General features: G+C 56.5%; 1 protein-coding gene across 1 annotated transcript in view; it reads left to right on the forward strand.

Annotated features, from left to right (window-relative positions):
• The window catches only part of ADARB2 (adenosine deaminase RNA specific B2 (inactive)), a gene marked incomplete at both ends in the record, with an annotated part of 364,006 nt that overhangs the window by 298,722 nt on the left and 41,422 nt on the right, over positions 1 to 23,862 (forward strand). Inside the window, one exon of the mRNA XM_080811616.1 lies at positions 14,925 to 15,039. Coding sequence (XP_080667742.1) covers positions 14,925 to 15,039 — 115 coding nt within the window. The remainder of the gene's footprint in view (positions 1 to 14,924; positions 15,040 to 23,862) is intronic.

Genomic DNA, 23,862 nt, shown 5'->3' on the forward strand with positions numbered 1-23,862 from the left:
ATATAATTGTTCGTAGAGCCCCTTGCGATCGTTTTCATTTCTGAGGCACACACCCTAATCTCTCCTTTCATTTCTAACTCTATTTATGAGTCTTCTCGTCTTCTCAGTTAACCTAGCTGAAGATTGGTCAGTTTTGTTGCTTTTTCACAAAACCAAAACAGATCTGAAAACGTGTTTTTTATCTACTATTCTCTATTCTCTATTTGACTACTTTCTGCTCCACGCTGTGTTATCTCTTCTTCCTCCCCGCTTCGGGCAGTTTGTCCTTTTCCCAGGCGGGGTGTATAGTCAGGTGCTGTGTGCGAGATCTTTCTCCTTCCACTAGTAGTGTTTATTGCTATAAACGTCCTTCTTAGTTCAGGCTTCGCTGCATCCCAGAAGTTTTCATGTGCTATGCTTTTGTTTTCGTCTCAAGATATTTTTGTTTAATTCCCATTTCATTCTTCTTTGAACCAATGGTTATTCAAGAATGTGTTCTTTAGTTTCCATTTATTTGTGAATTTTCCCTCTTCTAAAAAAAATTCCAGTTTTATTCCACTGTGGTTGGAAAAGAGGCTTGGAATGATTTCTATATCCTTAAATATGTTAAGATTTGTTGGGTGACCTAATACGTGATTTCCCGTGGAGAATGGTCACTGTGCACTCGAGAAGAATGCGTATTCTTCGCCTTGGGGCTGGCAGGCTGTGTACACGCCTATTGGATCCTCTTGGCCTATACGGTTGTTCAAGCCGCCTGTTGATTGACTTTCCGTCGGGATAGTCTGTCCACCGTTGGAAATAACAGTCTCCTGCTATTTCCCAGTTATATGACAATGTAGTATCAGCAGCAGCAGCAGCAGCAGCAGCAGCATTAATAGCATGGAGTCTCCTGCTCTGCTGTACTGATGTCGATCTCCCCCTTCAGGTCTGTCGATATTTGTTTTATGTATCTGTGTGCTCTGATACTGGGTGCAGACATGGTTATGACTGTTGAGTCCTTCTGTTGGGTTGACCCCTTCATCACTGTGTAATGGCCTTCTTTGTCTTTTATTACAGTTTTTAGCAACTTACTACTTTGTCTGGTAGAAGGATAGCCACCTCTCCTTTTTTCTGGTTGCCGTTTGAATGGGACACCCTTTCCCTCCCTTCTGTCTCAGCCTGTGTCCTTACATGTGAAGGGGGCCTCCTGGAGGCAGCACATCACTGCACACTGTGTGTTTACTTAAGCCACTCTAAGCCTTTTGTTTGGGGAGTTCAATCCATTTTGTATTCAGAGTAGTCATGGGTAGGAAAGGACTTACTACTGCCATTTTATTACTTGTTTTCAACCTGGTTTGTAGTTTTTTTGTTGTTGTCCCTTTGCTCCTCTCTTGCTGTCTTCCTTTGTTACTTGATTTTTTTTTTTGTACAATGTGCATTAATTTTTTTCTCTTTGTCTATTGTACACCTATTATAATTTTTTTGTGGTTGCCTCAAGACATGCATAAAATATCTTGTAGTTAGAGCTGTGTTAAGCGGGTAAAATTTAACTTTGGTCGCATACAAAATCATTCACCCCGTTACAGTGTTTCATATTCTGTCTTTGGTGGGTCTACCTCGTTTGCCTGCAGGAGTGGGACGTACGCCTTCATGTGTTTTCATGTTGCTATCTGAAGCACTTTGGTTTTAATTTGAATAACTCTCTTCAGCATTTCTTGTAAGTTGGGTCTAGGGGTGATAAACTCCCTCAATTTTTGTTTGTCTGGAAAAGTCTTTATTTCTTCTTCATTTTTAAAGGATCATTTGCCAGGGATAGTACTTGTTGTTTGTTTTTTTTTTTCTTTCAGTATTTTGAATATGTCACCCACTCTCTTCTGGTCTGCAAGGTTTCTGCTGAGAAATTTACTAACAATCTTGTGGGTGTTACCCTGTATGTGATGGGTCACTTTCCTCTTGCTGCCTTTGAAATTCTTTCTGTCTTTGATTTCCACAATATAATTACGATGTGTCTCCATGTAGACCTCTTTATGTCTAACCCATTTGGAACCCTATGGCTTCTTGAATCTGGATGTCTATTTCCTTCCCTAGATTGGAGAGGGGGATGAGTTGGTCATTATTTCTTTAAATATCTTTTCTGCCTCTTTTTCTTTCTTTTCTGCTTCTGGACTCTCACATACACATTTTCTTCCTTTGAAGGCATCCTATAAACCTTTTTTCACTCTTTGCATTCTCCTTTTTTTTCTCCTCCGACTGGATAATTTCAAATGCCGTCTCTCTGAATCCACGGGGACTTCCATCTGCTGGATCGAGTCAGCCGTGGAAGCTTGCCGCTGCACTTTTCCCGTATTAGTCATTGTGTTCGTCCACTCCAGCATGTCTGTTTGGTTCCATTTTATGATTTCTATCTCTTTGTTAAACTCACTGTTTTGTTCATGGACTGTTTTCCCAATTTCATCAAGTTGTCTACCTTTGTTCTCTTGTAGCTCAGCGAGCTTCTTTAAAATCATTATTTTGAATTGTCAGGAAATCTGTGGGTCTCCATTCCTTTGAGGTTAATTACTAGAAATGTTTTGTGTACCTGTAGCCTTGCTTTGGTGTCTCTACGTTTGAAGGAACAGTCACCTCTCCCAGAGTGGAAGGGCCCACCTCAGTGGGAAAGGCCTTCACTGGCCAACGAGTACAAGGTGCCAGATTTGGCACTGGTTCCAGGGAGTGTGACAGAATGGAGTCCAGGTCACAGGTGTGCACATAGTAGCACTGAGACCAAGGCGTGGGGGCAATGCCTTTCTTGTTCGTTGACGTTCATCTGAGAGGACAAGCATTTTCTGGGCCATCTCTCTCCTGTTGGTTATGTGTAGTAAAAAGGGCTGGGACGTATATGTCTCTCTGGCGTTGAGTACCTCTGTGAGCTTGAGTAAAGGCACAATGATGGCCAAGTCCTGGCTTTAGTCATTGCCTTCCATGTTCTATTTGAAATTATTTAGCAATTTTCGTCTACTTCATTTCTTCTCTCCAGAACCTATTTTCAGGATAAAGAAAGAACGGTGGGGGGAGGGGAGAGTCATCAGACAAGGGCATTTGGAGTTTGTCCTTTAGGTCATTCATAAGTGAGTATGACACTGATGTCAATGGTGATATTACAAAACAAGAATTAGGATACTTTATTATTTAGTAATAATAATTACTTTATTATCATAACTAAAAGTCTTCTTGAATTTAACAAAAGCCAGGAAAGTAAATATTACTTCCTTTATGGAACAACTACTTTTTCCATCGTGAATCTTCTCCCCTTGGTGCGCTGAAATGGCTCTTACTGTTCAAGTCTTATTAAATCCCGATGAACTCAAACGACCATGAATCAACCCCAAACAGAGGGCCTCCTCTGTGAGCACCCTCATATTAGTGCGCTAATGACATTTTCAAGATTCTCATTAAACCCAGATGCAAAGTATCTTCCTGAGTACGGCAGAAGTCACGAGTTTAAGAAAAACCAGAAACGCGTTTCTCCAGTGCATTTGCAGTTGACCTCCTACGTCCTTTCGTCTTCCAATCTGAAGTCGACTATTGAAGTAGTAACCACTGTTAATACATACAACAGATTCGTGGCCGTATAAAATTTAGGTAATTGTGAATAGCTACACGTGCACTTGATCAATAAGCAGGAGCAGAGAGATCTGTGCACATAACCCTCAGCCCTCAACTATCAAAACAACAGACATGTCGCCCTCACTGTAGGCTTTTCTGAAATCCTCGGTTAGTGAGCAGACCTTGCAAGGCCTGCTGTGGCTGAGAGCCCGAATGCAGGAGCCAGAATCCAAACATGGGGGTGGGATTCTAATCTGAACCCTGACTGGCTGCGTCGGCTGCGTCAGGCTGGGCTGCCACCCCCAGAGCATTCATCCTGCTGCCACCCTGGGAGCCAGGGTGGGCAGTGGGGGGCCGTGGGGTCTGCACCATTCTCCTCCCACCCACCAAAAGAGGGGCCTTTTGCTGGCCTCGCAGCCTCTGGGTCCCTCCAGCCTCCAGCCACTTTCCGCTGAAGGTGCGCCGGAGCCAGACGGCAAATTCACAAAATAAACAGCAGAAAGCAGAGACTGTAACGTATTTGTCCCACACGGGGAAACAAAAGAAGGTCAGCTCCTGACGTCTCTAAGCCTTTGCTCTGCACGTAGCAAGAGCCATTCATATAACTGCCCCCCCTTTTTACTTTGTGCAGATCCTTTCTTTTTAAAGAATTATTTTCTTCATTTTCCCTAGACTGTTTCTTCTTAATGTAATTAACCATGTAGAACTTAAAAATGCCAAGAATACATGACGAAAAGTGCCTTCATGTCAGTAAAACTGCATCTGTAGATGGGACCAGCCCCCAACCCTGTCTCTTCGTATCGGTCCCACCGTACGTAAGAGAGGTCGTCCCATGCACCGGCTACGAGCTCTCTTCTTGACCCACAGCTAGAGCCCCCTCCCTTGGGGAGCCAGCAGTGGAGGGAACCTCGCCGTCGTGCCCCTGGATTTGCCTGGTGGGCTCAGCACGTGCAGAGGGAGGCACACGGTCACGGTCTGCCTGGAGACGCTGCATTCGCTGGAGGTCCCTGGGTGGCAATGAGCAGGGTGAGGCCTGCAGAGACCAACGGGAGTGACGGGGTGCGGGCAGGGATGGAGCAGGCGGCCGCCTACGGACCAGAGACTGCGGGACGGTGAGATGGGCGGATGTTTCGTGGCACGTGTGAGAGCTCTTGCAGGGAGAGGCGGTCCGTCCCCACCCCCGGCTCAGCCCTCCCTCCCCACCGCCGCCCGCAGGCCCGCTCAGGTTTCACGCCCTGCGGGCAGGTGGCGGGCCACAGCCGGAGCGAACGCAGCCTGGGAACTGGGGGTCACGGCCCCCGAGCGGGCGGGTCAGTGCATGGAAATCAGAAAGCGGAAATAGCAGAGGTGAAGGGGTCCTGGCTACACGACCTAACAGGACCCCGGCTCAGCACAGGCCAGGTGATCAGGCATCATCTGGGGGTGCTGGGGACAAGGAATGGGGTCGGGGATCGAGGGGAGGGTGGGGGCTTCCGCTCCTGCTGCGAATGGGTGACGGCCTGGCTTCGGCTAGCGCCGGCGGAGTTCGGCCAAGGAGAGAACCCTGCTCACGCTGCCGTCGAGCTCCACTGCACATCCGAATCCCTGAGTGGCTTGCAGGCAACGCCAGGACCTGAAATTCTGACTCCGGGGACCCAGAAAAGAGTCTGTGGACCCACAGGCGTCCCCAGGTGGCTCTCCCTCCCCCTGCAAAGTCCTTCTTCTCCAATTAAGAGGGGTCGTTTGCTCCCTAAACTACAGCGAAGACAGTCATGAAACCCAAATTTGTGTAAGAGGCAGAATTTCACATTCCCCGCCTCCTACCTCGGTGACTGTTTGCCTTTTTCAGGCTCAGGGGCTTGTTTTGGTCTGAAAATATAAGCCACACGCCCGCCTGCAGCATTCACGGTCCTTTCTGCCCTGCCCGCCTCTCTTGAGGCCGGACAGCAGCTGAGCGCGTGCCCTGGGGTCTGACTGCTCTTGTGTGAATCCGGGACTCGTGTGCCCCTGGCTGGGAGGCTGACTTCTCTCATTCCGAGCTCGCTCATCTGCAGAGCAGGGTAATAGAGGAACTGCCTCTCAGGACAGTCATGTCGATGACGGGAAACAGGACGCACTGGGCCCTTCCACCTGCGTGCGCCAAGTCCTTGAGAAATGTCGGCCACCACCTACCACACGGTGTTCTATACTTCCTGTTTTGTAGGACGGGCTTTGTTCTACGGGACTTTGTCTTCTTCATCGTAATATTTCAGTAGTGTCTTGCTCGATAAATTTTGATTTATTCTTTACCCCTAGGGACAGGTATAGGGAAGAGACACAAGGGGAGACGCGTGAGACCCTGTCTCCACGGTGGCTTCTCCCGAGCCGGTCCGGACACAGCTGGGCTCTCCCGGTGACAGCTCTGGCAAACACCTTTCCAATTCCACGCCAGCTTTCCTTTGGGATCACGTCAGAAGCCTCGTGCGCCCTACAAAGCCCCCCGGGACAAACGCACCCTTTGACTGGGGCACGCTGCGTGCCTGTGTTAACACGATTGCCCAGATGAGGAAGACCAAACTCTCGTCCTCAGGCAACCAGGCCACTCACGGTGACGCGCGTGTCAACCGTCACAAGATAATGTGGCCCGAGGAGGAAACCGGAGAGAAAGGAACCCAAGGTCAGAGAACCGTGAGCAGACACGTAGCTCACAACGTAGGACCACGTCCCTGCAGACAACAGGTGATGCCCAAACGCGCTGAACCCAGAGACACCGTCTTCCAAACGGAAAAGTAATAACAACTTAAAGGCGATGAAAGAGCAAGAAGACAGTTTAACTTGGCCCATGCCAACCGATGCTTTCACTAAAACCGACCTGCATCGAGCAGGGGACGTGCGTGTGATTTCTCCCTGAGGCCGGCTCCGGGTCCCGGAGGACGCGGCGTCTGTGGGGCCGCACGGAGTTGAGTCAAAGTGGCAGCTTCCCGGGTTCGGCTCTCCAGCCGACAGCCGGGCTCCCTGAGTGCACCCGGCGCTGGCAGGGCCACGGGCCGGACCTGCACCTGCGCAGTCGCGTTAACCAGGGTCACGGGGGGACTCCAGGAAGGCACTCGACTCAGGGAGGTGTTTCAGGATGTTCTGCCTCCACGCATCCTCAGCGCCCACGCACCTGCCGAACCGTGAGGGAATGTACCCCAGACAGCTGCGCCCTCATGCGAGGGAGTGACAGGTGCTTCCGTGTCGTGTCTGAGGAACTCGGTGCCAGCACGAGTCTGGGCGCAGGTAACAGCCGCTGGCACTCGGGAGCCAGGCAGGGAGCGTCCGGGACACCCTCGGGCACCTTACACCGCTGGGTCATCCCCCCTGAAACAACCCCGTGGTGTAGGCTCAACTCCTATTTCAGAGAGGAGGAAATCAGGGCTACGTACTGCTCCAGGTCAGGCCCCTGGTAAGCAGCAACCCAGGACTTGACGCTGGGCCACAAGGACGTCGGGGACCTTCAAGCCCGCATGGTCCAGCCATGGCCTGTGACACCCGACCTCCGTCCGCGCCCCTCCGCAGCGTAACAAGCCGCTCTGAAACCCAGCAGCTCCAAACAACACAGGCTTCTGTTCTGCTCAGGTACCTGCCGTTTGGCCGGGCTCAGAGGGGACACTGCCCTCTGGTCCCCACAGCAGGAGCTGGGCAGGTCGGCTGGGGGCCGAGGACCCCTCGCCAGAGGGCCCACTCAGGGGACGCGGGCTGTGCTGTGTGCGGTCTGGGAACTCAGCCCGGCTGCCAGCCAGGACCTAGGCTCCTCTCCATGGGTTTTCTCCTGCCTGGGTTCCAAGAGGAAGCACCCCAGGACCAAGACACAGGTCATGGCATTAGAGACTGCCCAGAGGTCACATGCCAGCATCGCCTCCTTGCTCTATGTGTGGGGACAGTGTCCAAGGAGAGGACACACAGCCAACCGCTGCATGGGAGGCACTTGCAGGTTCGTGGTAAGATGGCTGGCAGGAGGGGCGACATGGGCACAGACGTCTTTGGAAAATGCGGTGTCTGCCAAGACACCGTCCCTGCTGGCCTTGGGACCCGTGCCAGGTCCTACTGGAATGGCCGGGCAGGGAACTCAGCCACAGCAAGTCCCTCGAGGAGCCACCTGGGGCCGGTCTCGCGCTGGCACCTGTCAACTGCGGTGCGCTCAGTGCTCCCCAGAGCACACCTGGCCTGCCGCCCCCCGGCCCCGGGGGGCACTCACCGAGCTCCCTGCTGACCGTGGACAGCAGGGCTAGCCCCAGAGCAACACCTCAGCCGTCGCTTCTTCCTCCGGCCAGGGCTGGCCCCTGGTCATCCAGAAACATCGGGGGCAGCAAGCCAGGGGTCTTGCGGAGAACTGGAACCGGGGCCGGCAGGGTAATTCCAGACGCCTCTGCCACGGGCCGGCAGCGCGCGGAGAGGCTCCCTGCCGGGTCCTCCCATTCCGGGTCGGGCACTTCCTCGGCCACGTGGGTGACAGTAAAGATTTTTTCCTCTTTCAGGACTTCCTTCAAATTTGTTACTGGCCTCTGGATAATCTGGGATGGAGAATAACTGAATAGTCAGCTAATCTGAATTATGCAGTTGGACTTTGAAATTAATGAGGCTTGATTGCCACTGTCAGCAAACAGGAATCATTACGAGACCTAGAGGCGCCCCGTCCACCGGCACACAGGGGACGCCGAGATGGAGCCGTGGAAGTTCATCCCCCACTTAGCGGGACTTCTCGGAGCCAGGCTGGCGTGCGCCAGCTCCGTGCCACTGGGAGGGCCCTTCGGCTGCCCGGTCTGGCGGGAGAGCACGGTCAGCCACGCCCCCTCCCGGGGGTGCTGCTTCCGGAGCCCCTGGGCCCGCACACCAGGACACTGCCCCGTATTTACCACGGTCGGGGGCAGGGGCCCACACAGCAAGCACCACGAAGGGAGCAGTGGAGACGGGCAGCCTTGGATCCTAAATCCCGTCTGGCCCTACCCGTATGCAAATCTAACCTTTCCGCTACTTCAGCATTATACACCCAAAGACAGGATTTCCACAGGAAAATATTTACTGAGGGCTTTCTCTTTCATAATCTATCGATTTTAATATCCTTACCACCCTGGCTAAATGTCAATTTCACCCCGAGGACCGCTATTGCAAATTTGAACACATTTTATTTATTTATGGCATTCAAAACATTAGTGTTGGAAATGAGCAAAGTTTGCGTCTTTCAGTGTTCCTATTTAAAGTTTGTTTTTCCTATTTGAATAATGCTGGCAGTTTGCCTGGTAATGGGGGTCCGTGGGCAGGCCGCGGCCACAGGGAGAGGCCGAAGCCGCACTTCCGACACAGCTCGTTACTAATCAGCCACTCCCCCGCTTAGCCTTTGGGACCAGAAGCACCCGCTGGTCGCCAGCATTCAGCCAGAAGCCAAACCCCCCCGCCCCGCCCCGGGCACTTCTGCGCCCGTCTCCAGCCTGCTCCGATCTGCGCGTGAGCGGCCCGGACGCGGCCCAGCTCAGATCCGGGCTCACCGGCGCTCCGGGCAGCGGCTTGGGGCCCTGCCCCTCGGAGCAGAGGGGTTACGGCTCCCGCTCTGGGGCAGCCCTTGTCGGGCGAGTCTGTTGGGATCCCCGCGGGCTCCCGCAGGGGTGGAGGCTCCGCTGAGATGCCGGCGGAGCGCTGCAGGCTCTCTGCGTCACCATGACCCGGACGGCCTCGCGGCGCGGCCTCAGCCACGACCCCTGCGCTCAGCTTGAATCGCGGAGGACTTCCCGCACGTGGTCGGGTTTCAGTTGTTTTCTGAGGTTTCAGGAACCGACCCGAGAACAGCCGCAGGCATCACAGGCTGAACAGCACAACCAGGAGCTCACACACACACACACACACACACACTCACACACACTCACACTCACACACTCACACACGCTCACACACACTCACACTCACACTCACACACACTCACACACACTCACACTCACACTCACACACACTCACACACTCACTCACACACTCACTCACACACACACTCACACTCTCACACTCACTCACACTCACACTCACACACACGCTCACACACTCACTCACACACACTCACTCACACTCACACTCACACACTCACTCACACACACTCACACTCGCGCGTGCGCGCACACACACTCACACACTCACTCACTCACTCACACACACTCACACTCACACACTCACACTCACACACTCACACTCACTCACACTCACTCACACTCACACACTCACACTCACACACTCACTCACACACTCACACTCGCGCGCACACTCACACTCACACACACACACTCACACTCACACACACACAAGTCCATCGCGCCCAGCTTCTTGCTTGCTTTACAACGGTGGCCGGTCCCCAGTCTCTCTGAGCTTCTGTCTCTGCAAGCGTGGGATGGGACCACCACAGTGTGCCAGGGGCTCCGTGCAGGGGGACACGGGGCCACGCACCGGCAGCTCTGTGTGGAGCGGGGACACGGGGCCGTGCTCCGGGGGCTCTGCAGGAGCTCCTGGTTCTGGAACTGAGGCTTCTGCTCTCCCCCCGGCAGCCTTGCGACTCAGACCATTGGACGTTGTCTCCTGCCCTCAAAGTGAGCCCCACAGAGGACACGTGTTGTAGGCCGTGTCACAGCACATGGTCCACAAGGTGGCTCCCACTCCTCCAGTCCATAAAAATACTGACCCCTTGTCCGCAAGCACTTTGTATATATATGACGTACATAAGAGAAAGAAAAACTACCTTTTCAGGATGTACCAAAAAAGGACACAGCTTCTAGGAGCCACTGGAGTCTGGAAGAGAATCCTGCTCGCTGTGGAACCCCCCTATAGGAGTTTGGACTGTGGAGAGAGGGAGGAGGAGGTCCACTGGCCACGGTCTGTGATGCTCTCGTGGACGGAGCGGGGGCTGGGTCTGTAAGCCCACAGCTCCCGGCCGGCCCGCACACAGGCCTGGGTACAGCGAGGGCGGGGGCTTCTTGGGGTGACAATGAGGGGTCTGTGAGCTCGCCACCGCCGCCGGGGAAAATGTCTTACATTAATTTAGGAAGTGATGTTACAAAATAGCTTGACCCATGTGCTGAAAAAATTCTCGTTACGTTAAATGATGTGTCCTCGCCCGTCCTGGGGCTGCATGGACTTCCCGTGGTCTGGGGCACACTCTGGAATTTGAATTTATGAAAATAATCAGTGACTTGACCTGTTCTAAAGCACTTCAGCGGCTTCAACTACACACCAAGTGCCAGGTGGGGAAGAAAATGGAATGATGTCACGATCTGATTAGTTGGGTTTGCAGTAACCGAAGTCGACTGTATGTATTTAATCCCAAGTGATTAAAACATAAAAAACAGCTGGTGTTAAATTAGACAGTAAGTGTGGGTGTCCCTCCGTGAATTCCAAGTCTCCGTCTCGCCTCCAGCTCCCCACGTCATCAGGCGCAAGGCCCCTTACAGACGACTGGGGAGGCAGGAGCACAGCTGGGATCGTGGGCGCCACTGAATCAACCCCCGAGCCCCCAAAAGAGCCCCAGGGCAGCGGGGACGGCAGGGCGGGAGGCGCGGCTCCGGGCAGGGCAGGCTCCGCGGGCCTTTTCCCAAGCAGACTCCCTTCCACTCTCACACCCAGGAAACGGAGGCCTGTTTGCCCGGGCTGGGGAGGCCTGACGGGTCAGCCGGGCGGTCTGGAGCTCGGTGCAGCCTGGGCTCTTCTCTGACCTGTCAGGACGGACATTCATCCTCTCATTCTTCACACTGGAGAATGAGAATGACGCTCCTGCTAGAACCGCGACCTCACAGCCAGGGAAACCACGGGGCTGTGGGCGGGTGGGCAGCTCGGTGGCCCGGGAGCTCCACAGAGCTCCACCCTGGGGGTCTCCAGCCAGGACACCCGGGACAAGAGAGGAGGGATGGGGAGGAAGAGAGCCGGAGCGAGAAGGGGCGCCCCACGCCCTTCGACAGCCAGACCCGCACAGGTCACTCATACGACACCTCTCTCATGAGTCTCCCGGAGGAACGTGTGTGCCCCGAGTCCCCCTGCTGAAACCGTGTCAGCAGCAGCTCGGTGGGGGCTCAGCGGGATAAGCGGGCACACGGGGCCTCCGTTCTGTGCCTCTCCGTAAAGGACAGCAGCCTCTAGTTTCCAAATGAAGTCGCTTTTCTGCGTCACCAGCGTGTGGGGACGTCCTCTTCCGGGAGCCTCCCAGGGCTGGTCAGGCAGACAGAGCCACGAGATGCTTCCTGCGCTGACAATCCCGTCACTTCCTGGACATTCAAAACCACTTTATGGGGAGGGAAAACCGACAATCAAAGGCAAGTTGGGGAAGCTCTGCAGAGCACACCAGGTGTAGGAACCAGACCCCGGGACCTTGAAAAGCCCTGGAGAAGGAAGCCATCAACAAAATGACAAGGTTGGGGGCGCCTGGGGGGCTCCGTGGGTTAAAGCCTCTGCCTTCGGCTCAGGTCCTGATCCCGGGGTCCTGGGATCGAGCCCCGCATCGGGCTCTCTGCTCCACGGGGAGCCTGCTTCCTCCACTCTCTCTGCCTGCCTCTCTGCCCTCTTGTGATCTCTGTCTGTCAAATAAATAAATAAAATCTTTTTTTTTAAATAAATAAAATCTTAAAAAAAAAATGACAAGGCAATCTCCTGAATGGGAGGAGGTATTTGCAAATGACATGTTCAACAAGGGGCTGATATCCAAACTACGTAAAGAACTTTTACAAATCAGCACAAAACTAAAAACTAAACAAAACAAAGAATCCAATTAAAAATGGGCAGAGGACCTGAACGAACATTTTTTCAAAGCCATCCAGATGGCCAACAGACCCATGAAAGATGCTCAACATCGCTCAGCATCGGGGAAACACAAATCAAAACCACAAAGAGATAGCACCTCACACCAGTCAGAATGGCCAAAATTAGCAAAGCAGGAAACAGATGTTGGCGAGGATGTGGAGAAAGGAGAACCTCATGCACTGTTGGTGGGAACGCAGCTGGTGCGGCCACTCTGAGTAGTGTGGAGGGTCCTCAGAAAGTTAAAAATAGAGCTACCCTGTGACCCAGTAAACTCAATGAAAATGAAAACCTTAACTCAAAAGATACGCAGCCGCAGTGTTTATAGCAGCAAAGTCCACAACAGCCAAAACATGGAGAGAGCCAAGCTGTCTGTCAACAGATGACGGGTAAAGAAGAGGTGGTGTGTACGTGCCGTGGAATACTACGCAGCCATCAAAAAGAATGAGATCTCGCCATTTACAGTGACACGGATGCAGCCAGAGAGTACGATGCTGAGTGAAATACGTCCGAGAAAGACAAATACCATTGGAGTTAGGCTCCTGCTCCGAAAGCAGTGCTCACCGAGGTGCCGTGGGACCCCTGTTCCCACCAGCTCGCTCCCTGCTCGCGTGTCTTCGGTCCGAGTCGGAGCACCCTGCCCACCAGCGTCCATCTGAAGGTGGGACTTGATAAAACCTGCCCTTGGTGGTGGGGGGCCAAGGGCACCAGGAACACTACCAGCCCTGTGTCCACACCCGCTGCTGTTCAAGGGATGGGGACTGAGGACTGCTCGGGTCATGGTCCGGGCGCCTGGCAAAGCCTGATTACGCGGTTAATCTTCCCACACAAATGAAGAAGTTGGGTCATCCAAGACGTACAGAAATTACCCAAATTCACACTTCCACGAAAACTGCCACCCTCTGGGTCACGGCACAAGTGTGGAAGAGTTGATGACACGAGGAAGCGGTCTGCACAGGGCCCCAAAAAGGCAGCCCCGTGTCCCGCCCCAGAGCCCATGCCTGGGGCCCTGCGCCTGCGACATGAGGATCTGAGAGCAGGTGGCCTTGAATCCAGCGAGAGGCATCCTTGTAAGACGCAGAGACAGACAGACAGACACAGACGGGACACAGACGGGAGGACCCCACAAGCCGGAGGGGCAGGAAGGACCGTCCCTGGAGCGGCAGGAGGGAGAGCGGCCCTGGACCCCTTGACCTCCAGCTGCTGTCTCCAGAGCTGGGAGGGGCAGGGTCTGTGTCTCTGAGCCACCCCGCTTGTGGTCCCTGGCTCTGGCTGCCCAGGACACCCACACACAGTGTGCCCGGCTCTCTGGAGCTCTCCGTTTCTCCTAGAAACAAAATCCGCATCCTTACTGAGACCTGCTCTCATCTGTAGCCCAATATCCAGACCCCCGGCAGGAAGGGGCCGCTCCATTCCACCCGGGAGTGAACCCCATGCCCCCCGCGCACAACCAGGGGAAGACGCAGCTCGTGTCTGCGGCACCCAGGGAGACGACGAGCGGTGACGACGGTGATGAGGGGGAGAGAGCCGGCACCGGGACTGAGCCCGACAGAGCACAGGGCAGCGGGCTGAGCACGGAAGGGGCATGAACGCACTTCATCCTCACGAGAGCACCGTCCGACGGAAACTAAGAGGATTACCTTAGAAATCAGGAAAACGGGCCCACACGACTCACAGCAGATCCGTCTCCAAAGCCCGTGAGGGGCGCTGCCACCCGGCCCACCTCCTCCCGCAAAGGGCGATGGTCCGCCATGGAGCCGGGTGGGAGGGAGGAAGACGACACGAAAGCCGCATCCTTGGGCCGGGCCGCTCTTGTCATTGCAGAGGAGCCGCTGTAAAGGGACACAGGGCACACGGGAAGATTCAACAAGCGGGATTCCATCAACTCAGGCCGTGTGTGTGTGTGTGTGCACCCGGGTGTCGTGTGTAGTGCACATGTGCCTGTATCTCTGAGTGTGTGTGCACGTGTACGGGTGTACACCACACTCGTGTGCCTGCATCTGAGTGTGTGCACATGTGTGAACATGCATGAGTGTGCCTGCGTCTCTGCGTGTGTGCACACGTGTACATGTGCGTATGCGCAAGTGCACTATCTCTGGCTGCACCGTGTGCATGTGTCTCCGTGAACGCACGTGTGCACGGTGCCGGCACCTTAAGAGAGCTCATCTGTGCCTGTGCATGTGCAGAAAGTGAGGGGAGACTGTGGGGTGAGCCCGGGGAGCAGCTCGGCCAGGCGTACCTGAGACCGCAGGGTATCTGGACCTCGGTCCTCCCACGCGGAGAGGACAGGGAGTCGAGTGTCCAGGGTGTGAGCCCCCAGGCTGCTCAGGGTCCTACGTCACGAGTGTCCCCAGAGGAGAGCCACAGGCGGGCTCCTCGGCAAGGCAGGCGAGGGCGAGCGCGCTGGGGCCTCCCGCACGCAGACTCTGCCCAGGCGCGGGGCCCGGCGGGGGCTCCTCCCTCAGAACCAAGGCCTGCACGGGTCCCCACGGGGCCGTAGGGTCTTGGAACAGTGCACCCGGTGGCCTCCGGATGCCACACGTGGGGACACGGCTTGGAGGCGGAGGGAGGCCAGGCCGCCGCCGGCTCAGCCGTCAACGAGGCCTGGTGCTTGTGTCTTTCAGGAATTCGCGGACTCCGTGTCCCAGCTGGTCACGCAGAAGTTCCACGAGCTGACCGTGGGCCTGGCGTCCGTGCACGCCCGCCACAAAGCGCTGGCAGGAATCGTCATGACCACAGGTAACGCCTCTTGTTTTCCCTGTGGGATCCCATCCGCAAGGACGGGAGACTCAGCGCCTGCCTGACCGTGGGCAACAGGCGGGTCTCCCTTCCACACGAGGCCGTGAAAGAGAAATCCAGCAGTAGGGCCCCGAGGGCTCAGTGACGATCGTGGCCCATCAGCAAAACACTGCTGACACGTGCTCAGACCGGCTCTGCGCACACGCCTGACCCCCACGAAGAGGAGCCGCGGGAGGACGGCAGCGTCTGTCCCGTCGGGCTCCCCGCCTCGCGGTCCAGAGCACCGCGCGCTGCTGCTGTCGGCACGGCTGGAACCCGAGCTCAGGCCACTGACCCGTCGCCTCAGGCTGGCGGGTGCGGGGGGCGCGTCTTCGTGAAATGGAAGGGACAACGCCTCCCTGCCGGAACCGGGTGAGCAGAGAAGACGTGAGTGGTGCCGTGAGCGGGAGCGACGCCGCGACGAGGGCGACGCGCTAAGGCAGAGGCGACCCCACTGCACCCGGGCGCGCGCCGTCCTTCCGTCCGTTCAGACACCCGCCGCCGTGCAGATGGAGGAACGTTCTCGACTGAGGGCCAGGAGTTCGCCTCGGTCAAGCCCAGTCCCGCTGGACCGGTACCGCCTTCTCTGGCGGCCCGAGCCGCCGACCGGAGGCATGGACGTGCCGGGCAGCGCCCAGCCCCGGCCCCCACGTCAGGACAGAGTCAGGGAACGGCGAGACATGGGACTGGCCAAGATCAACCTCCTGGGTTTGAATCCCAGCTGCACCGCCTGTGACCTTAGGTCAGCCAGCCCTTGGCGACTCAGAGGGAGGGAAGGGAGTAGGTACGAGAGGGTGAGAGGGAGGGACCCGTGCCTCTCCTTCACTGGGCTCTACCGCCTACCCCAGGTCTCTTAGATCCGCTAAGTCGTTTCCCAGCATTTCCCAGCCCTGTAGCTAATGGTCCAATATCTTCCCTCTTTTCTGGAAAACTCGATTCTGGGAAGTCTTGAAAGCTACTCTCAGACGTGCCTTGGAAAACAGCAACATTTTACAACGACTCGCGGGAAAGCGGCCGGCAAATACACCGGGTTTGGTGCCGACGATCTACCCGCGTGAACTGAGCGTGTTGTAGGAGGTGAGGCGGTCCGAGGTGACACTACACCAACTAGTGACTATGAACGCTGGAGGATACATTGCCGAAAGTTGCTGCAAAGAGACGGTTTAACAAACACAGTGATTAACAAAAGCTTAGGGAAGATGTGTGCAGAATTACTGGCAGAACAGTTTGTAGAAACCATGTACCCAAAATCGGTGCGACACTGACCCGACTTCTTCTAGTTCGCGTATTTGAGCAAACGCGCAGGACGCTCCGGAGAGCAGGGTGCTCTCCCTCGTGCCCATCTCTACTACAAGGTTACAAAAGCCCGTGGATCCTGAAGGAAATCCTGAGCCGACGCCTCCCATTTCCAGGTGCGACCCAGCTCGTCCGCATCACCTGGCGCCTACAGGTGCTTTCCCCCCAGGAGCCGTTGGGGGACCCCTGAGAGCAAGGACACGGGCTGGCGAACAGAGGAGTTCCTAGCGCTCTCCCAAATACGCAGGAGCTGGTAAAACTTCCAGCAGAAGGGAGCTCGGGAAGGGACCCAGCGCTCTCGTCAGCTCGGCAGGGAAGCTGCCACTGTGCTCATGAGCCCGAGCACGTCTGTATTTCCATCGTTTCAATCCCGAATATTGACTGCACTGGCAAAATAGGATGCTTTCTGAGTTTTCGTTATCGTGTTAGGGACGCCCAGAGTTTTAGGGAACACACTTAGGCTCTTCTTTCTTAAGGCTCTCAAGCAGAGACAACCAGGGCACCCTGCCCCGCCCGGCGAGCAGCCTCGTCCCCTACACGCGCGTTTCCTACCGCCGCAGCCTGCACCGCCAGCCCCTTCCGCACCACGCCTCCGCCTTCTGTCCTCTGTCCCGAGTCTAAACGCCGGAAACCGCGACACGGCCTCGCGCAGACCCGCCGAGCGCAGGCCGAGCGGGGGCTCCTGTGCTGTCCCCGCACCACACCCTGAGGGCACGAGGCCACCACCCGCTCGAAGCCGTGGCACCCTTAGGGTTGACCTAGAGTTGTTGCTAGACTTCCGCAGTGAGCTCGGAGTCTCGTGTGCACTTTCCAGAGGCTCCATTTTCCTTTCTTACCCAGAAAAGAAGGAAGCGCCTTTGGCACACATGCTGGGCGAGGGGTCCCCGTGTCCACGGACAGGCCCACGCCCTTCTCCGGGCCCCGACCGCACCCCAGCACCAGCCTCACCTCTTTCTCCTCCCTTCTTCCAGCCTGACAGGTGCAGCTTCAAGAAACACTTCAAACGCGGGGGCTAGAAACTGGGGGTTCCCGTTCACGGCCACGGGCCGGCTGCGCTCTCCAGCCACTGGAGTGGCTCTGCTTGGGGAGAATCTGCGCTTCACGTTATTTTCCCTGAGCCTCCGGAGAGGATTCTCCTATTACCTCTTGGCTCACGTTTCTAACCAGAGACTCAGGCTGGCGTCTCGGCCGGATCGCCCCGCCCTGCCTGCGCAGGCGCTTCTGTAACCCGAGTGTTTTATAGGTTCGTAAGTGTGTGTGTGGGCATGAGCTACGCACCTGCTCTGATTCATTTAAGCTATTTATTTCTGTACTTTTTCTCATAGCATTTCTTTGATAAACTCCTTCCATTACACACATTTTGCCCAATTTTCAGTATCCGACCGGACCCTCCGTCTCTTCCCGCTCCTGGTGCCGTCCCCCCCCCATTTCCTCCGTGTCCTTGGGCACTTCGGACACCCCTGAGAGGTCTCCCAATGCCGCTGCTTCTGAATTTCTGCCATCCGTGTCACTCAAGACCTCTGTGTTCCCCGGTGCCTCCTCCCTCTTGTTTGACAGAGGGGACGCTCCTCACAGCTCCCTGGGGGCCTCGCCAGCTGACGCCCAAGCCTCTGCCCTCAGACTGCGGTTTCTTCATAGTCGGTCTCGCTCTCTCATCCTGCACGTGGCTTCCATAATGAACGCGCGCATCTGCGAGAAAAACACCAGCTCCGCTCTCTCGTGCAGCTGCGGTTTCCCCCGACACTGCCTCTGTCCCCCCAGCGGAAGGAGAGGCTCCTCCAAGCCAGCCTCCTTGACCCAGGCGGGTTGGGGACCAGCCAACGGCCCTTAATTAAAAGGCACCTGGGGAGCCCGCCGACAGTCCTGCTGGCTCAGCGCCCGCTTTCCCCGAGCCCACCCTGCACGCGGTTGGTCCCTCATGACGGCTCCTCCACACGGTGCCGGGATCTCACCGGTCCCTGCACATTCCCTGGAGCCCTCTGGTCTGTGGATCCCCCGGGAGGAGGAGCGTGTGCCGCTCACTCCGCCCTCCTCAACCAGAACTGGACGTCGTTTACCTGAGCTGTCAAGTGACGGCTCTGTCGTCTCCTTTGTTAAGAAAGCCTGATGTTTCCATGGGAAAGTGACTCTGAAGGAGCTACTAATAATGATGATTTTCATTTGATATGCAAATTTAAAATGTGGATAGCACTTTTGCATACACGAATCAAGTCAATTGCTACAACCCTGAGAAGTGAGAGAGGCAGGAATCTTAATTACAGTTTTTAAGAAATACAGACAAGGAGGCGAAGGGGCTAGGTGCCCGTCCTGGAGTCACCAGAAGGCGGGCAGAGCCAAGAGGTGGGCTGTGGACCCCACAACCCCATGGCTAGGGTCCCTGCACACATGCAAGGGGCGTGGTGCCAAGATATAGGATCTTTGCTGGCAAAATTATTGACTTCTAAACTTATTCGGTAAACGACCAGAAGAAAGACGTCCCGGCCGGTCTCTGTTCCAGCCCGTGTCTGCTGGCCTGTGAAGTGTGGCTTTGCGAACTTCTTTCTGATTTAAGCTGAGGGGCTGCTCTCCGCACTCCACAAAAACCAGGGTTGATGGCTGCCCGGCAAAAACCCGCATCTCTTGAAGACGGGACGGGGAAGAAAACAGCCTCCAACGTCGAACTTGGTGCACCAGCCCAGAAGAGCTCTGTTCGGGCCGGGAGACGCTTGTGGACGAAGTGGGCTCACCTGTCTTACAGGGAAATCTGAAAGTCCCAAGTAATGACATGGGACACGTGTTCTGCTGTGTTTTCGAGCTTTTTGCTCTGAACCTAAAAGGACCACGCGGGGTGAAGAAGTCCGCCCTGCGCTGTCCGCGCCGCGCTCCACCGGAGTGAGGAGCCGGCCATGGCCCCACAGCAGGTGCGGCGGTCCTGAGGAGTCCCGACAGCTGAACCACAGCCAGGGCGTCTCCTCCGAGCACACGAGGGGCCTGGCTGGGCCCGTCTGCCCAGAGGACTTGTGGAGGCGCACCCAGATCCCCAGACCCTCTTTCCCCGGTTCCTCCCCTGAGTGACTGGCAATTACTTAGATCATAAAAATAAAAGTGGGTCTTTTCATCGACACCCAGGGAGGCACGGGGAAGGTGGGGAAGGGCCACAGGCAGAGCCTCACACGGGGACGGGAGATGGCAGCAGTTACCTGGGCTTCAGAGGGCTGGTCCCAGAGGGTGCCGCGAGCCGCAGAGCCTCCTGGAGAGGGGGAGGGTTCGGGCCCACTGACACTCGCAGGGGCCGGCCTCCCGCACAGTGAGGAGCAGGAGGCACAGTGACGTGCAGTCTCGGGTTGGAAGGGTCAGGTCTGAACCACGAAGCGCCGGGTGCGTTTCACTCCCGACCCCATGTAGCCTGGGCACTGCCATTTCCCACACTGAGCACCTCCCTAACGCGGAGAGGGGAAGGGGATCCATCGCCGAGTGGACGTGGCCCGGCCAGAGATCATGGGAACTGACCCCAGAGTCGTACCGCGCGGCCCCCGAGGAGAGCCAGCGGAGGAGGGACAGTGGCCTGACCCTCCTGAGACCCCAGAGGCCCCTCCTTGGCGAGCAGGTGCACGAGGAAGCACAGAACAGGGCGGAAGACGGCGAGCCCCAGCCGCAGTGTCGGGTTCTTTTGCTCTCACAGCTGTGCTATAAGCCGGCAGTCAGCGGCCCAAAAGACGGCACCGGGGGCAGAAAACCAGACGCCGCCTTTGGGTGCGGAGGAGTGACAAACGTGTCCCGCAAGGCCTGGCCTCCTACGGAGCGACGTGAAGCTGGGGACGCTGACGGCCTTGAGGCCCTGCGGACCTTCGCAGCTCCCGCGCCCGTCCGGCCCAGCGGACCCCGGGTGTTGGGGTTCAAGTTCCCACCGCAGGGGGTCACCACTCTGTGGGATGGCGGGAGGTGGGGGCGCCCACGCCGGGAGAGCCGGGCTGCCTGCTGACCCACAGACCCCGGTCTCGAGTCGCATCCAGGGCCTCACAACCATCAGCACAACCACCCCGACGGCGCCCCTCTCCCGCCACCAGAGCCCGCCTCCCGGAGGGCCTCAGTGAGGGCAAGAGTCCTGCCCGCACGCGAACAGGACACGGGGCTCCCACCGTAACTCGGGCAACGGGCGCCGGAGGGAGAAGCCTGGGGCAGCACTGGCAGAATGGGCCACGGCGTTGTGAGGGGACCCGCAATGGCACCCGTTATACACGTCACACGATGCTCCTTCGTCCCACAACTCGGTGGTGCTTGTTGTAACCACATTGTCCACATGGGACAGCAGACGAGCTCCTGGGACCGGAGTCTCAGGTCAGTAGCAGAAACAGGGTGACGTGACCCGAGGCCTCGGGCCCTGGTGCGGGCTGCATCCTGCCTGCCCGCGCCTCATGGCTTTACGCCCTCCACCCAGGCATCGCTGCTCCCAGCGCAGTGCATGGAACTCGTACGCCGCGTCCTTTCCTCCTCGGGCCAACGCGCCTGCAGTATTTGGAGAAGACAGCCCTGCGGGATGGCCACAAACCAGAGCTCTGGAGGGAGAGAAATCTGTGTCCAAAGGGAACACGTTTCCCTTCCATCTTGCCCATGTCCCTCCCGGACGAGACATGCCTGAGCCGGCATTTGTAGGTCCACTCCAGGTCAAACGAGTTAAAGCAAATTTAGGACAGAAACAGAAACTGAGAAGAGGAAGAAACTGACTCACAGGAAAAGTCAGATAATCGAACACAGAGTCTGCCCAAGTGAGGAGACAGCCGAAAGGGCAGGAGCTGTGCAACCCCAGAGTGCGTAGCAAGGCGCTGCAGGACGCGGGGACGGGCTCCTACTGGGGACGCTTCTGGGCGCCAGCCCTACATCCGGGGGGCCGCCGTCTCCACGGGAAGCTGTGGAAACCCTGTTACTGGGGCCGTGGCACTCGGTCGGCACAGCGCTAGGAAACGGAGGCAGAACTCATTGCTACACTGCACCCTCGGATAAACTCACGGTTCTGGTATTTGTTTCTGGGATCTGGTTAGTACATTTACTACAGTTTTATTCTTAGAAATTCTGTAATCAGAGCTTGCATTGTGAATATTTCTATGCAAGGGGTTTGAATGGGCTCAGAATTGCTCCGTCCCAGTTAAATTTAAAAAGCGACATTCCCAAAGATCGCCTAAAGCAGGGGCAGAGGTGCATGGGCTGACAGGGGCGACGCGGGAGGCTGGCCGGGGAGGCACGTCCACGCTGGCCCCAGAACTCGTCTCGACCACGTTTGCACACGGGGACCCGGGGCTGGTCTCCTCTGGGACAGAGAGAGGCGAGCTTGCTTGCAATGAGCCACCAGGACACTGAACTCCCAGAACCACTTCCTGCATCTGAATTTAGCAATTTTACTGCTCTGAGACTTTCAGTTTCAGTCAGAAAGCTCTTCGTCTTCCACTCACCAAATGTACGCAGAGATCACCCCACGTTTTGTTCTGCCACATTGACACCTTTTTTTTAAATCAACCCAAGCCCACAGTTTACCCTCTTCATGTCGTACATTCTTCGGGTTCGGACAGACGAGGAAGGACACGGACCCAGATTCCGGTGTCACACGGAGCAGCTTCACGGCCGTGAGAACCACTGTGCTGCGTCTCTCCACGGCCGCCCCCAGCCCTGGAACCTGCTCCTCCCTTCTTGTCCCCGTAGTTCCGCCTTTCCCAGAACGCCGCGCAGCTGCCATCGTGCTGCGAGGGGCCTTGTCGGCATCCCTCGCTGAGTGATACGCCTCCAGTCTTCCTCCACGTCTCTCGGTAGTTTGACGGCTCCGTTCCCTTCATCCCTGAATAACAGTCCGCCGTCTGGATGGACCAGCGTCCGCCGCCTGGATGGACCAGTGTCCGCCGTCTGGATGGACCAGTGTACATGGCAGCTGCTGGAGGCCGCGCTCCGTGACTGTGAACAAAGCCGCCGCTCTCCATGCTTCTGCATCTAAGCCTTGGGTCCACCTGTTAGCTGCCCTGGGGCATGGTGCGCAGGGACGGTGCAGTTCTGGTCTCCAGATGGCTCTCTGTCACGGGACAGCACTGACGGGACAGCGTCTCCAGGGTCCCCAGCCCACGGGTTTGAGATGCCGCCACCTCTACCCTGCAGTCAGTTGCTGTACGACTTTGGGGCGGTTTCTGGACTCCGTGCCTCGTCCCCTGCTGGGGCTGCCTGCATCAGAACCAGGGCCATTTGCTCTCGAGCCCTCGTAACCCGCTGACGTCTCCTGGGCTCTGCGTCCTGCTCCTGGTCTCCCCCCAGAACCTCCTGGGTTGCCCACTGAAATCAGCTTGCGTGGTTCAAAAATAAAGAACTGAACAATATGTACTTTTCAACCACATTTTCTTTGTCAAAAACAAGCCCTCGTGCTCTTCCTACTGGGATCACATGAACCGTCTCGATCACTGTAGGGAAGGTTCCGGACGTCGTATCTTCCTGTCCGAGAAGGTGCAACATCCGTGCGTTCCGGTTCCGTTGGTGTCTTTAGGGGGGAGTCAATGTTTTGTTCCGTTTCCGTCTTGATCGTTTCTTGTGAAACTCACGCCTGTCGTCTTGTTTGCGGCAGCAAACGGAGCCGTTTCTCCGTCAGAGTTTCTCACCTGCTGCCGCGGGTGCACGAACGCCGCCGGTTTCCGTGCGCTGACCTGCACCTACTGCCTTCTGGCCTCTCTGGCATTTCTAGCGCTATTCCCACGGGATTCTCCAGGGACTCCCCCACCCAATCGCAGTGCGTTCTCCGGCCACACTGTTCCTCCCCGTCCCGACGACCCCACCTCCACGTCCCTTCCCCCGCTGCGCAGGCTACCAGCCCGGGCGGGTGCTGAGTGGCGCGGCCACCGCGGGCCTCCGGCCGTGCTCCCGAGCGCAGCAGCCCTCCCTCGGCACCTCACGACACGCGTGCGCGGCGGGCGGGGCACGTACACCTCTCTCATAGGTGTGCACACCCTCTCCTATACGTGTGTGTGTATCAAAAGGAGTCGGGTTTTGTCAGATGCCTTCTCAGTGTCTGTAATTATAATCATATTTTTCTATTGCATTTTAACTGAATTGAATCCATTTTTGCATTTGCCTAATAAACCCCCCCTCGTAGTAAAGCTTAGTGGTTAGTATTTGATTTAGAATTTTTGATGCCTGTGACCGAGGCTACCTGCTTTCCTTCTGGGCAGTCGCAGTCGGGCGACAGATCCGTAACGGGCATTTCATGACCAAGGCCCTCTGGGGCTTCCCTGTCCTCGTGCGCTCCAGAACACTCCCTCAACAGCCTTGAAATCGACTGCTACGTCGAGGTCGGTAGAATTCTCCGGCCAAACTAACCGGGCCTGGGGCTCTGCAGGAGGACGTCTCTGACCACACCTTCTGTTCATTCTGTAGACGCCCGCAGGGCCGCGCGTCCCGGCACCGCCGCTCGTGCTGTCCTTCAGCCACATCACGAGACCCCATAGCCGAGTCCCACGCAGGGTCGCATCTCACAGGGGCCAC

Source organism: Martes martes (genome assembly GCF_963455335.1).
Source record: "Martes martes genome assembly, chromosome: 8".
In the NCBI taxonomy this organism is placed as follows: Eukaryota; Metazoa; Chordata; class Mammalia; order Carnivora; family Mustelidae; genus Martes; species Martes martes.